The sequence below is a fragment of the Talpa occidentalis genome, unplaced genomic scaffold, assembly GCF_014898055.3.
Source record: "Talpa occidentalis isolate TD23 unplaced genomic scaffold, MPIMG_talOcc4v2.1 talOcc4.13, whole genome shotgun sequence".
NCBI classification, from domain to species: Eukaryota; Metazoa; Chordata; class Mammalia; order Eulipotyphla; family Talpidae; genus Talpa; species Talpa occidentalis.
Genome location: NW_023601322.1, coordinates 46366121 through 46381784, shown reverse-complemented (window position 1 = coordinate 46381784; position 15664 = coordinate 46366121). Strand labels below are relative to the sequence as shown.

The 15664-nt window shown below is 36.5% G+C and overlaps 1 protein-coding gene across 18 annotated transcripts in view; it reads left to right on the top strand.

Moving 5' to 3' along the window:
- L3MBTL4 (L3MBTL histone methyl-lysine binding protein 4) overlaps positions 1 to 15664 on the top strand; it is a 425819-nt gene that overhangs the window by 79329 nt on the left and 330826 nt on the right. For 15 of the 18 annotated variants that reach the window (XM_054694193.1, XM_054694195.1, XM_054694196.1 and 12 more), the window contains 2 exons: positions 14015 to 14094; positions 14429 to 14528. In XM_054694193.1, the coding sequence (XP_054550168.1) occupies positions 14457 to 14528 (72 nt within the window). In that variant the 5' untranslated portion in view covers positions 14015 to 14094; positions 14429 to 14456. Of the gene's footprint in view, positions 1 to 4484; positions 4502 to 11213; positions 11372 to 14014; positions 14095 to 14428; positions 14529 to 14722; positions 14826 to 15664 lie in introns of those variants that run through there. The other 3 variants (XM_054694197.1, XM_054694194.1, XM_054694180.1) reach the window with 3 other exon arrangements.

Here is a 15664-nt window from a genome sequence, read left to right as displayed (position 1 = left end):
TCCTCTTCTGTGGTAACTGATGTATTTCTCTCAGAGTCTGAGAGTAATGTTTGTTGTGTTTTGTAAGTTTGTTTGCTTTTTAAAATTTATATGACATATAAGTGAGACCATCAGTTATTATCATTTACTTTCTTGTTTATTTTGTTTACCATAATAAACTCAAGTTCCATCCATATTGTGAATCGCAAGATTTCATCTTTTTAAATGATGTAAATGATGTTGAGAATCCTAGACAGCCACATGCAAAAAAATAAAACTAGGTCATTATTTAATACCATACACAAAAATTAGCTCAAAATAGATTAAGGATTTGGATATAAGACCTGAAACTGTAAAATACATACATACTCCTGGACATTGAGCTTAGAAGTGTATTTGACTCTATCAAATGGGGGAATTGACACTGTCAGCAATCGGAATGCACACAAAAATAAACAAGTGCAACTGCATCAAACTAAAAGGCTCTTGACAGTGTGAGAAAACACAAAAGCAAAATGGCAACCCAGTGACTGGGAGAAATATCTGTGCAGCATACATCCAACAAAGGATTATTTCTCATTATGTCTGTTTCTGAATTGTCTGATCTATTCTAGTGGTGCCTATTAGTGTTGCTCTCACATTTTATACTATAATTGTATAATGCCTTGTTACCTGGTAGTGCAGACCATCTATATTTGACTAGTAATTTTTATTGAATAGTATATATTATGTATAAAATGTTAGAGGCTATAAATGTTACAAATTGAAATTATTTACCTCTAGAGAAGGTTTACTCTTTACAAGTTAAGTAAATTGGCAGTTGATCACTTCAATGTAGCTGATTTGAAGTTGGGTTGCAGCTTCCATAATTCTCAATCTGTTTCTGGTAAGTCCCTGTTCATTGGGCATATCCTTCTAGGATTTTAATTGAAATTTTAACTGTTCCTCTCCTCTTCTTGCTCAGGTTTCAATTCTGATCTTTGTCATCACAATACAGTAAGACTTTAGGAAACTATGTTGCTCTTAGATGTTTATTGCTTAGCTTTTACACATTTTACCTTGCTATTTATCAGAGTAAAGCTGGTTATGTGTTTGAGGGCCTTCATGTCGATTTTGATCCTCTCACTTCACAAGACTAAGTAAGCGCCACTCTGGTCCTTCATATGTGTAAATTTAACCAGGAGGGTATTGATGCAGATCAATATAAAAACCTCTCTGAGGTTTTTCTCACCCTTGCTTTATTTTGGCAGTCTTAGCCTTTTTAGTTCACATTACTCTCAGACCACTCTGATGCCCTTATCACTTTAGTATTTTATTTAGTTTTCCATTACTGTTTATTTGAGAAAGTATCGGTCTAACCCCAAAGCATTTTGTTCTGTTAATATGTCCTCAATATACGTTTATTTGTAAAATTGAATGGCTTTTAAGAAGCACATGACTTGAACTACTACATTTGGTTTAATGAGTGGATGCAAAAAAGTATTAGGAATTATAGAATGACTACATATGGGCTTGTAAGAATAAGCGAAATTTGACAGAGTATCTTCAAGGCATTTCATTAGAAGTAGAGAAACATTCATTATTTTTAGTTTGTAATCATTGATTTTAGAGCAGTCCAAACTCTAACTTATGTATGGTATGAGAGGTTATTATTTTTGTTCCATGATAACAGCTAATTTCTGAGAGTACTGATACCTTACAAAGACAGATTTTGGAAATACATAGGTAATACCTTCATGGTTTAGGAGAGGTGTTCAGCACATGATTTTTTAATGTTGTGGTTATAGCTTCCTTTAAGTGACTTTGAATATATATAAAAGGGACATTTCAGAAATAAGTGAAATGATCATATTTAACCCCACACACAGATTTAACAGAGTAAAGAGAGTATTAAAATTATATGTAATATTACTAATATTATAAAGACTTCAGCGTGTATCCTTTTAATAAGAACAATGAAATTTTCTCACTCCAGAAGCAACCATACTGTCTACAGACTAGGTAGATTTACACAAAATAGCAAAAGGATAGAATTTGCCTTGTATGACTTTTTTTTTAAGATTGATTTATTTATGCATACAAGGACTGGGGTACAGGCCAGAGGTGTGGGGGGTGAGAGGATTCACCAGAGACAGAGTGGGGAACAGTACAGGAGGAATGACTGAAATACACTGCTGAGGGGAGCAGCGGGCGAGTCAGGAGAGGTGTGCTGCGCCATGTGGGTTGCTCCCTGGCAGGCAGGGGATCGAACTTGTGCTGCAGTGGCTTGCCGATAGCTTCATAGGTTGTGTCTTAGCCCCTGCGCCACCAGGGAGGCCTGGCCTTGTATGACTTCTATAGAAATTGTTGTATTTTACTTCTAACATAAAACTTTGTTGATTGTAAAATGTTCTGTCCATCATTTTAAAAGTCATTAGTCAGAAAAGTAATGCCAATTAAACTATGATTTTTTAATAAAAATTTCCATTGTTTGAAAGACGTCTTCTATATTTTAATCATATAGTTGTATTATTTATTGTTCATATATATCTACAAAAAAAGTAAATGCTAGCTTACTTAAAGTCGGATAAGGCTTTTCTAAAGCTTAATCACCTTCATAGTTGAACTTTACTGAATAACATATGACTCAGTTATCATCATCTGTGATTTACCTCACATTATCAGCCTTTGTGTTCTCATGATAATATAAGAATCATTTATTAAAAGAGTGTTTCAGTACTGTGTCTGGGATAGTTTTACAAGCTGTTGGATATATTTTGCATTTGGTGTTGGTATCATAAACTCATTTCCCTAACAACTAGGACTCTTTTTCATATTTTTTAAAATATTTTATTTTATATAATACATCATTTTTCATCTTTGCACAATGTATGCATTTTCATTTTGGTTATATTCCCCCATACAATTGCACCCACCCCTTATTACCTTTTCCTATTTTAAATGATCTGCAAATTGTTGGTTCATACAAAGTTCTATCTGGCCACCAGGAGGCGCAGTAATGTCTGCTTGGACATTGATAATTATCTAAGTACTGCTACCTGACGGCATTGCAACACTATTGTGATTTCAGATATGTTAAAACGTACAAAAGTCCTTTTATCATAGCAACCAAATATGGCGTACATTGGCATCTGTTAATGGCTGTGATATCTGGCAATATATGATATGGTCTGTGTTTCTGGCTATAGATAGATGTGTCTTCTGGCAGGATGAAGAGAAATGATGAGTTTAGTATATTGCTTGACATTAGTATTTGATATTTTCAGGTTATGTAAAAGATTGTTTTAACATTATTGAGTGGCTCTGAATATAAAGAGGTACTAAAGTCTCTGAACGTGTATATAAAAAGATGTCTTATTTCCTTTTATTTGCCTGAGAGATTTTTATACTTTCTCCTCATATAGCTGGACCATCACTCTTCAGTCTCCTCCCCGTCCTCTTCCTACATGCTGATTTTTTTTTACAAATAGGTGCTTTTTTTGCACTAAAAGCTCAATAATTTTTGCTATCCATCTTCCCAAACACATCCATTATTATTATTATTGATTCCTGTTCTTTTAAGGCTTTAATTGGTATTTTTATATTATGTCATTTCTTATTTTCCCTACAATTCTTAATGTCATATTTTCTTAACCTTTCAAATAATTATAAATCATTTTGTTTTGAAGTTTTGTGAGGTCTTTTAGGTGGTGGAAAGAACTCTAAGTATAATAAAATCCAGATTGTATTCATAAGTATATGATTGATGAATTAAAAAAATGTTGGTATTACAATCTAAATCTCACTGTTTTAAATTGGGAAACTAGAGAGCACTGTCCTGCTGTTACTACTGTCACTATTACTTCCTTCTAAAATTTTTATTAATCTGGACTGTTTTAGTTGCAAATGACAGAGATCCAATTTAAACTGATTTAAGTAGAAAAGAGATGTTACTAGCTCATAAAACTAACAAGTTATAATGTGGTGTTAGGTAAGGTATGACTAAAGTTGTTAGTCTCAACACTTTGTTTTGTCTTCTATGTTGACTTTGGTTTCAGTGAAGCCCTCTTTTATTTGATGGCCTGTACTGTGCCAGACTTACATTCTATTAATTTAGTGCTCTCAGAAGAAAGGTTTTGCTTGGAATTTCCAGTCATAGCCCTAGAATTAAATCTCTTTGGTTTTCTTAGTTACATATTTATCTCTCAACCGATTACTGTGTCACGAGGATGGATTTTATTGAGTTGGCCATTTCTATGTTATCTCTCAATCCTGGAACTGTGTGAACTGAGGATAATGTTCCTCAAAGTGCAAGTCAAGGAACTGGACAAAGAGGGAGGATTTTGGCCTTGGCAAAAATCCAGGGTCTTTGAATTTTTTTTTTTTTTTTGCATTCTTGAATAAGAAAGAAAGTAAAAGCTACATTAGTAAATCTGGAATTTGATCAAGGGAAATAGATTCCTAATTTCAACTCTGTCTCTCTCAGGTTTATAGGGTAACATTACCTCTCCACTTCAAAACGATGTCACTTTAAGACTGCTAGGTGAGAAGCTCTAATTTTGTTATCAGCTAGCTACAAGAACTTATGCACATTTATTTATTAATTTTCCACTATATGACAGTCATAAATATATGCTAATCACATATTTTAATTGTCATGCATGAACCATATGCTTTGGCCCCATGTGGTAGGTAAAGGAATCAACAGTATGGTTTTAGAAATGAAGTATTAGTTGATATATATAATTTTGTTATATTTTCTTGCTCTAACTTGGACATGTCACCTGGGGCTTGTTAATCTAATAAAGCTGTTGTGAGACTGCCAACAGACGATTGTCACTTCATATTTGCAATATTTACAAGTGTTTACGGGGTGCTATTTATGATTTGTTACTTGCCCCATTTGTTTTTATAAGGCTCTGAGAAAAATATAATAAGACACTATATAATAAGCTAAACTTATTAAGAAATAGAGAAAAGATTCAAATAAATAAAGTCAGATATGAGGAAGGAGACATTACAACCAATACCAAGACATTAAAATGACCATATGAGACTACCATGAACAGTTATACTCCAATAAACTGGATAACCTGTAAGAAAAGGCTAAATTTCTAGTACCTACAACTTAGCTAAGACTAAATAATGAATTAAGAAATTAAGAAACTAAATAATGAATAAAGAAATTCTGAGCAGGTTTATAACTACAATAAACATTGAATCTATAATAATAAATTTTAAAATTCCCTACAGGGGCCTCCCTTGTGGTACACGGGGTTAAGACGCAGCGCTATGAAGCAATCCACAGCCTCTGCAGCATGAGTTCAATCCCAGGCCAAGGAGGTGATCCACATGGTGTAGCAGACCTCTCCTGACTCGCCTGCTGCTCCCCTCAGCAGTGTATTTCAGTCAATCTGCCTGTTCTGTTCCCCACTCTGTCTCTGGTGAATCCTCTTACCCCCGCACCTCTGGCCTGTACCCCAGTTCTTGTATACATAAATAAATCAATCTTAAAAAAAAATCCCCTACAAAGAAAAGCCCAGGACAAGACAAATGACTTTACTGGTGCATTCTGTTACCTATTTAAATAAGAATTAATGCCATTCATTTTCAAACTCATCTAAACAATTGAAAAGAATGCTTCCAAACTCTTTTTATAAAATCAACATTACTGGGCCTCCCCAGTGGCGCAGCGGTTGAGCGCTGGGTTGCGAAGCTGCCTGCAGCCTCTGCAGCGCCGGTTCAATCCCCGGCTGCTCCCCGGCCACCGGAGGAGGGTCCCACGTGGCGCGCAGTCCTCTCCTGCCGCCCGCTGCTCCCCTCAGCAGTGTACTTCGGTCCTTCTGCCTGCTCTGCTCCCTGCTCCCTGCTCTGGCTCTGGTGAATTCTCTCACCCTCCCGCGCTTCTGACTATACCCAATGCTTGTATAAAATAAATAAATAAATCTTTAAAAAAAAAAAAAATCAACATTACCTCAAAAGAAAGCCAGACAAAAATATTACAAGAAAAGAAAAGAATAGGCCAATAGCCTAGTTAAATATAGATGGAAAAATCTTCAACAAAATAAAAACGAACTAAATCACACAGTGTATTAAAACTATTATATACCATGACCAAATGGGATTTATTCATGGGATGAAAGGGTGGTTCATTATACAAAATCAGTTCATGTGATACACTACATTAACAGGATAAAAGATAAAATCCACATGTTCATCTCAATGGGTGCAGAAAAAGCATTTGATAGAATTAGATATTCTTTCTTGATAAAAATTTTCAAAAAAGCATGGAGTAGAAGGGAAGTACCTCAAGAAAATAAAGGTCATATATGAGAAGTCTACAACTGACATGCCCAGTCATTTATATCTTTCTGTTTTAGGAGTCTCTCATCTGTTTCACTGGTCAGTTTTCCTATCTCTGCACTAGTCCCACACTATATTAATATATAGTTTTATAATAAAATGATAAGGTAAATATTTCACATAATTGTTGTTAGCTTGCTTTTGTTTTTTCATTTTAGAAAAAGCTTAACAAATTCTATGAAAAAATATGATTGGAAATGGCGTTGACTTATAAATTACTTTCAGAATTATCCCTATCTTTACAATATTAGACCAGTTTATATCTTTTGTCTCATGACAGGGTAGAGGTGTGGGGGCTGAGAGGATTTACAGAGACAGAGTGGGGAACAGAACAGGCAGATTGACTGAAACACACTGCTGACGGGAGCAGCAAGAAAGGCAGGAGAAGTCTGTTGTGCCATGTGGGTAGCTCCCTGGTCAGCCGGGGGACTGAACTTGTGCTGCAGAGGCTGTGGATTGCTTCATAGTGCTGTGCTTAACCCCTTGTGCCACCAGGGAGGCCCACATGAAAATATTTTTGAATGCTGTTTTTTAAAGTGTATGTTGTTTATTTATGCATACAAAAACTTGGGTTTAGGCCAGAGATGTGGTGGGGTAAGAGGATTCACCAGAGACAGAGTGTGGAGCTGAACAGGTGCATCTACTGAAATATACTGCTAACAGGAGCTGTGTGCGAGGCAGGAAATGTCTACCATGACATGTGGGTTAGCTTCCTGGCCAGGGACCCAATACATGCTGCACTGGCTGGCGATAGCTTGATAGTACTGAGACTTTAAACCCTGCACCACCAGGGAAGCCCCTGTCTTTTTTGTTTTTATTCCATATTCTCTTCAGTCACATCTTCCAATTATTTGGGATTCTGAAATATACTGCTAACAGGAGCTGTGTGCGAGGCAGGAAATGTCTACCATGACATGTGGGTTAGCTTCCTGGCCAGGGACCCAACACATGCTGCACTGGCTGGCGATAGCTTGATAGTACTGAGACTTTAAACCCTGCACCACCAGGGAAGCCCCTGTCTTTTTTGTTTTTATTCCATATTCTCTTCAGTCACATCTTCCAATTATTTGGGATTCTGTTTTCTAATCCAGCCAGAAACTCTGTGCCTTTATTGGTGAGTTCAGTCACTTACATTTACAAGTGATTATTGATACAGGAATGTCTGCTACTTCCATTTTGTTCCTAATTTTTTGGTTCTGTCTGTTTCCTTGTTCATTTCTTTGTGGATGTTCTTTTTGACTTATATATGAGACCTTGTTTCAACATTTCTTGGCAGGAGGGGTCTGTCTACTGTAATTCCTTTAGGTTCCTTTTGTCTTAGTTCTTTATTTCTCATATCTTAAGAAGAGCCTTATAGGATAGAGTAATTTTGGCTGCAGTTTCTGTCTTTGAAGTATTTTGATCACATCATTCCATTCCCTACTTGCCCATAGTGTTTCTTCAGAGAAGTTGGATGTAAGCCTAATCAAGATTCCTTTATAGGTTATCTCCGCTTATCCCTTGCCAGCTTCAATATTGTTTCTTTGTCTTGAATGCTTGTAAACTTCACTACTATGTGTCTGGGTATAGGTTTTATTTTGTATTGATAACCTGCTGTTCTTTAGCCTCACTTCCTGCTTTGTTTCTCATTTTCTCCCCATTTATAGAAAGAACTATTGTTTAATGGTATTTTCTGAAAGCAAGTATATGCAGTGCTGTCTTGGCAGGAAGTTTTCAAGAGTGAATTTTTGATCAGCATGAGAGTTTTGAGCTTTTCTGTTTCTGACTTAGGCTGGTTCATCACTCCTTAGGCAACCTTGTGGTTCCCTACTCTCAGGAGGTCACCATATTGATACTGAACGTGGTGCAGACATCCAGTCAACATAGGACACTATAGCCCAGAACTCCTGGGTTCATGTGATCTTCTTGCCTCAGCCTTCCAAGTAGCAGGGACTATAGGTGTGTGCCTCTGTGCTGGGCAAGTGTGAAGTTTTGGAAGCTTCAGGGGCTCAGGTTTGAAGACCTCAGTATGGAACAAATCTCTGAACAAATAATGTTAATATGTTACTGACTAGATACTTTTGAATAAATGTGTAATATAAAGTGTTGTTCTATATAAAAGTACTTGGCCCTCAAAATACTTAATGCTTTATTGCTGTTATTACTGTTCTAATATTCCCAGAGATCTGTATCTCTGTACTGTTGCTACAAGTCTCTCTGTCTCTCTCTCTCTCTGTATGTGTGAGAGAGAAAGGGATTATGTTTCTGATTATTAGAATTTATTATTGTCACAGTAATGACAGAAAGAACTGAAATTTCAAGATAATATTTAGTAAGTACATGTTTATAACATTGTGAGCTGTAGACAATCCTTTCTAATACCTTTTGTGCAATGATCTTGGGACTTCCTGTACTATCCCAATAATCATTGAGTAAGACATGTGAGTGCACAAGAAATAAATGGTTAGGCATTAATTTGTTAAGATTGCAAAATACATTTTATAGGTAAAATTACAAAAATATTTATAAGACCAGGTAGCCTGATGTAAGTAAAGTGACAATACAAAACAAATATGGAGATAAGCTCTACATGAGAAATAAAGAATTCTTAAAGAACTGCAGTATCTGTTCCTAGTTAAATCTTGTATGTGGCAAGTATTTGGCTTGTATACTCGGATGTCTGTATCTTAGTTAACTAAATATCATAGGATGATGTTTAATGAAGAAAATCTAGAATTTTACCAACCAGTACTTGGTTGTGATATAACCATTGACAGATTGTTTACTTCCTCACTGTTTATTTATCTGTGATATGAATGTGATAGTGGTACATATGCCATTGGGTTGTCATAAGTACTAATTGAAAGTCTGTATGTAGAGGGATTATGGCTATGGTAGGTATTGTGAGTGCTCAGGTAATATTAGCTATTTTTGTTGTTACAATTAAGAGGAAGCAATAATCCATGCAGTTATCAAAATACACTTAATTTTAATCATTTAATTTTTCAAACACCATGTACTATGTATTGTTAACATTAAATATAACTAAATGAGTACATTTTAGCCTGATGACATTCTTGAAATTGTGTGTAGTCAATGCAATGATCAGTTATTTATTTTTGATATTTTGGTGATAAATTCACTTTAAATTCTATGCAGCATACTAGAAGAAGCTAAAATATCTCTTTGCAGTGATTTTTCTTATCTATATTGAACATACTCTCCCTCCTGTGGACATCTATGTCTCTTTGTATTGCTTTTATGACATGTGATCTATTCCTGTATTTATGTTTATTATCCATATAATGACCATATAACTTAATACTTAATAATAGTGACCATATAACTTAATACTTAATTAGAACTTTTTTTTAGCATTCAAGTCAATGCTGTTAGTAATTATGCCAGGATGGGCAAATGGATTTTCCAGGGCACATGACTACTCTGCTTATGCCTGATAAATCATTATTTTACTCTGCAAAGTTCCTCTGACTGTCTTGATGATAACAGGTGATCAATAAGTATTTTTAAAAATAATTACTGAATCATGATATGGGCAGTGAATTATTTTTGTTTTTTATATATTTTTATTTATTTTATTTTATTTTTTTTATTTTTTTAAAGATTTGTTTTATTATGTATACAAGAACTGGGGTGAAGGCCAGAGGTGCGGGGGGTGAGAGGATTCAGCAGAGACAGAGTGGGGCACAGAACAGGCAGATCTACTGAAACACACTGCTGAGTGGAGCAGGCGAGACAGGAGAGGTCTGCTGCCTCATGTGGGTCAGCTCCCAGGCCTGGGATTCAATTCATGGGCAATGGCTGGCAATAGCTTGATAGTGCTGAGGCTTCAACCCCTGTGCCAACAGGGAGACGCCTATAAACTTTTTTTTTTTAATAATCGCTACTTTTTTTCAAGATCTATTTATTTACTTATTTATTTATTCATTCATTCATTCATTCATTCATTTATACATACAAGCACTGGGTACAGTCAGAAGCATGGGAGGGTGAGAGAATTCACCAGAGCCAGAGCGGGGAACAGATCAAGTAGACTGATGAAGTACACTGCTGAGGGGAGCAGCTGGTGGCAGGAGAGGTCTGCCACACCATGTGGGACCCTCGCCCCGCGGCTGGGGATGGTACCAGCGCTGCAGAACTTCGCAGCCCAGCGCTCAACCACTGCGCCACCCTGCGCCACCGGGGAGGCCCGACTCCTATAAACTTTTAATTTGAAGAATTTAAACTGTTCGTATGCTTTCTAAATATTTAATTTACCTCCTCAGTTAGGAGGTCAGTAAAGCAAGTGTTTGGCAATGTGCAGACAGAAAATTTTACTAACCATGAAGGGGAAATCAAATTGACTAAAATGATTAGTTGGAAAAATTTGTATTTTCTGCTGAAATATGAATCACTTATGTGTATTTAGCAGTTTTTTAAAAAATATAAAACAGTATTTAGAAAAATTTTTTTTAAAGATTTATTTATTGTATGCATACAAGAACCGGGGCACAGGTCAGATGTATGGGTGGGTGATATGCTTCACCAGATACAGAGCGGGGTACAGAACAGGTAGACTGACTGAAATACACTGCTGAGGGGAACAGCGGGTGAGACAGGAGAGATCTGCCGCACCATGTGGGCATCTCCCTGGTCGGCCGGAATCAAACCCGCACTGCAGAGGCTGTGGCCAGCTCCACAGTGCTGAGCTCGAACTGCTGCGCCACCAGGGAGGCCCTAGAAATTTTTTAATTAAAATCCCGTGAAATAAACTTGTATACTATAGTTAGAACTTGATTGTTTCAAAGCTAAAGGATGCAGGTGCATTCCTGCCCAGTCGCCCATCACATTTGCTTCTTGATGATGTTTCTTTCATGTGTTTTAGAATCTGGCATTGTTGTTCCTTGCCTCTAAAAAGTCTTATTATATTCTGTCAAGAACTCAGCAACATATCATGTGGATGATGTGCCATTTGGGGCCCCCTAGGAGTTGGCCATATATCATGGATAGTCTGAATTACCCATATATTTTGATACTGTGCCAAGAATCTCAAGTTAAGTTTATGTCAGAGGTACTGTTTTTTTTTTTTTTTTGTTGTTGTTGGTTAGAATAGAGCCTATGAATTGATTTTGAAGCCATTGTATAAAGCCTTCCTGTCTTTCTGTGTATCAGCCTGTCTACTGTCTATCTATAGTCCATCTACTCATACCTATCAACCTGTCTGTCTATCTGTTACAAATTATTACAAATATCACCCATCTCTTTTGTATTGTACTCAATAACTCAATAAAATATTACTTTTGATCTTTTTTTCTGACAATGAAATCTTATATAGGCTGTTAGATAACTTTTATATTTTTGCTTCATATTTTCTAAGTCTGAAGGGAATCCAAATGTTACTAAATGGTATTGTGAAACTTCACAGTATAAAAAATTAATTTTTCCTGGATACATAATAATATAAATTTAGGCTTTGAAAAATAAGGACCAAAACAGGGGTTACTGAGATAATTACCAGTGATTAACAAGACAGATCACTTTGAAGGTCAGGAGAGAAGCTTCAGTAGCCAGATGATTTCAGCTTGACAAGCCATGGGGTATTATTAATTGTGAAATGTGAGCCAACCTTGGCAGTACTTAATGTCTTGTGCAATAACAGTTTGCTAGAGGCATCAAGTCTAAGCTGATCATTTGCATAGATGTTCAGAGTATTACCAGAAGCTAGGTATGATAAATTGTATTTACATCCACAAAATGAATGTAACGTTACTGAATTTAGTAGGTAAGTGCCTGTCTTAAGGACATACATATCATCTGACTAGAAATAAAACAGATATAATTATTGTGGGGGTATAGTAAAAAGAAAGAATTATGTTTTGTGAATTGTGCTCAGTCTAGTTATACAGCTTTCCAGAAGGAACAATAGATGGATTGATAAGTAATATGCAGTGGACTTAAGGATTTGAGACTCCTCAATAATCCAGAAATGTGGTTATGCAGTTTAGGACAGCAAGTCGCATGCATTGAGAGTCTGCTGTGAGTCAGATACTAAGTAGACAATGGAAGGAAGGTAAGAATCAGTAATCCACAGTCTTTGTCATCAGGTATCTTACAGCCTTATAATGGAGACATCTGGAAATGGAAACTAGAGTATATAGTGATGAACAGTATGACAAAGATGAGCACAGATACCATGAATTGTGGGTAAAATATACCTGGTTCATTAGGAGCAGGAATTAAATAAGAAAGGCTTTTCTCAAGCATGTGAAGTCTCTTTTAGTTGTGTCATAAAGAATGGGCAGGAAGTAGAGAAGTTGATAGAGGAAAAGGTGCATAGTAAAGAAGATATTCCAAGGTTGAGGGACCAGCAAAATTATGGCACTGAGAAGCAGCAGGGATGTCATGTTGCAAAGAACTGCAAGATCTATAGTTGATTGGAACATAAAATTGAAGGGGTGAGAGTTAATGGGAATAGAGGGAAAAGATGAATTCAAAAAGTGTTTAGTAGATTAAAAATCAGCAAAATTTCTTGACAGTGTGGAATGCTATACAAAGGATGAAATGATGGTAACTCCTAGGTCTCTGGCTCAAGCAAAGTAATGGCCACCTTTAACTGAAAAGTTATCTTTGATTTAGATAAAGATTCATTTTCTTCCAGGCAGAAAAAACTGTGGCAGGGGGATTGGTGTTTATGCAGAGCCCAGAGTGTATTTTAGCTTCCACATGCTTCTAGGTCTGCTACTCTTGTACATGGTCTGAACTATAAGGAGCAGAGATCTGGGTAGTCTTCTCATGACAGTGTGAATAGGAAGGGAGAGTAGAAATGGCAAGCAGTGAGGGGAAATGAGTTCAGTTGTGAAGATGTTGAAGTTGCATTATTTAGGGTCATTGTTCAGTTGGAAAATACAAGGGGGAAGTGGGATGGATGATTCCGAAGCACTGGGACTGTAGATGATTTAGATCTATTAGACTTTTTAACATTATAGTTAAAATTATTTAAATGACCATTTGAATTATAGCTTCAGTGGTAATCAAATGATTATCCTACTCTATCAAAAAACTTAGTCCAAATAACTTTTCTTTTTTTTTAAAAAAAAGATCTATTTTATTTATGCATACCATACAGGAGCTGTGGTATAGGCCAGATGTGTGGGTGGGTGATAAGATTCACCAGAGACAGAGTGGGGAGCAGAACAGGCAGATCCACTGAAATACACTGCTGAGGGGAACAGTGGGCAAGGCAGGAAAGGTCTGCTGTACCATGTGGGTCAGCGGCCTGGCTGGGGATTGAACTCATGCTGCAGTGGCTGGCGATAGCTTGAGACTTAACCCCTTATGCCACCAGGGAGGCCCCCGAATAACTTTTTTTTTTTAAGATTTATTTATTTATGCATACAAGAACTGGGGTGTAAGGCAGAGGTGCGGGAGGTGAGAGGATTCACCAGAGAGAGCGGGGAGCTTAATAACAGGCAGATGTACTGAAATACACTGCTGAGGGGAGCAGTGGGTGAGGAAGGAGAGGTCTGCTGTGCTATGTGGCCGGCCAGGACTCATAATGGGAGACATTATGGCCGGCCAGGACTCTAACTCTTGCTGCAGTGGCTGGCCATAGCTTGATAGTGCTGTCTTTAACCCCTGTGCAATTTTTCTATGACTACTATCTATTAATTTACTTGGATTGCTAAAAATGTTCCTTATTTTTTTTCTGTTTCAGATTGCTGTGCTATGTCTTGTATGATTAAGACCTCTTGCCAAGAATATTTTTGCCTTGACACTTTTGAACAAATAGAGCATGTGAGTACAGATGCTGTATAGGCAGATCATAGTGAATTCTAATTGGTTAGATCAGCTAACCACAACCAAACTAAAACCAGAAATTTATAACAAGTAAGACCAAAAAAATCTATTTTCTTTGTGATTTAAAATTTATATCTGGGCAGAAAATCATCTTTATTCCATTTTATTAATATATTAGGGGCTTTAACATCAATAGTGAAGTCTCTGTGTTAGCCCATTTATCAGGTTATTTACAGAAATAGGAAGTATAATTGAAAAATATGTTTTTTTTTTCTTTTCAATTTGAAAGGAGCGAAAACCTCTCAGCTTTTCATTTGGTATTATTTTGCAGAAAAACTGCTAAGGACTGATAAGTGGCCATGAAACAGCCCAACAGAAAGAGGAAGCTTAATATGGATTCCAACGAGCATTTGAATCAGGATGAGTGCTTGGTAAGATGTCAGTTCCTGAACATATCCTCATAGTTACTGCTAACTGTTAGCAATGTACGGTGTAATGGTACAGCAGAGGTATTTTTTCAATCACTTGAAACTGGATAGTGGTACAGAATATAAATGTCATTATAGTCTGGTACATTTTAAAAGGTAATCTTAATGGTGAAAGGAGACCTTTTCTTTTTTGAAAGATAGGAGAGAATATGAATGGAGAGATCTAAATGTATCCTGAAGACTTGCTGTCTAGGTGGTTATTGGACTCAATTGGGAAGACCTGCACCTGTCTCCAGTTATGTGAGGATGCCCATTGCTAGCGTTTTTGGTTTACTGTGCCATGCCCTGTAAAGATAGGGTGTTTGATGTATTCAGCATTATTCTTGTATAGTGCTTCTTCAACTGTGTTCTCTGGCTCAGCAGCATCACCATTACCTTGGGCTTTGTTAGAACTGCAAATTCTTGGATCCCACTCTAGACCTATTGAATCAGGTTCTGTGGGGGTGGGACTCAAAAAACTGTATTTTGCTAATTCCTCCAGGTAGTTATGACACAGCCTCATGTTTGAGAAACAATTTCTAGGGGAAAAAGCTAGATAAAATTTACCTACCAGTAGTGCGATAGTCAATCGAGTTTAGCTACTGAATATTTCTAAACTTACTTAGTTTAACATTTGAGACCTCCTCTCCTATCCATACATTTTTTCTATCTTTGAAGAGTATCATTTGCCTTTAAATTGTTCAAATTATTAAGGCCCCTTCTCAGTATTTCCATTTTCTTGCCCTGTAATATGAATAACTTATGTATTGGCACAAATTCCAGTTTTCTATTAAAGTCCGATTCAGTGTCTAATGTAACTATGATGCTCTTACCATTATTTTCATTCCACTTTGGGATTTTCCCCTTTTTTGAATTCCAGAAGTGCTGTTGGTGCTATTGTAGTATGATGACTTGCATTGCTAGATTTCTGAAAATATCTATTGAATGATGTTCTTAATGTTTAATGTCATCCCTATGCAAACAGATTTCTTTGACCAATAGTAAGAAAATAATTTTAAGGGCCATGTTACTATTTGAATTATGAGGCGTTTGGGACATGTAATTATTTTAAAGGATGTTCAGATAAAAAGACATGCATT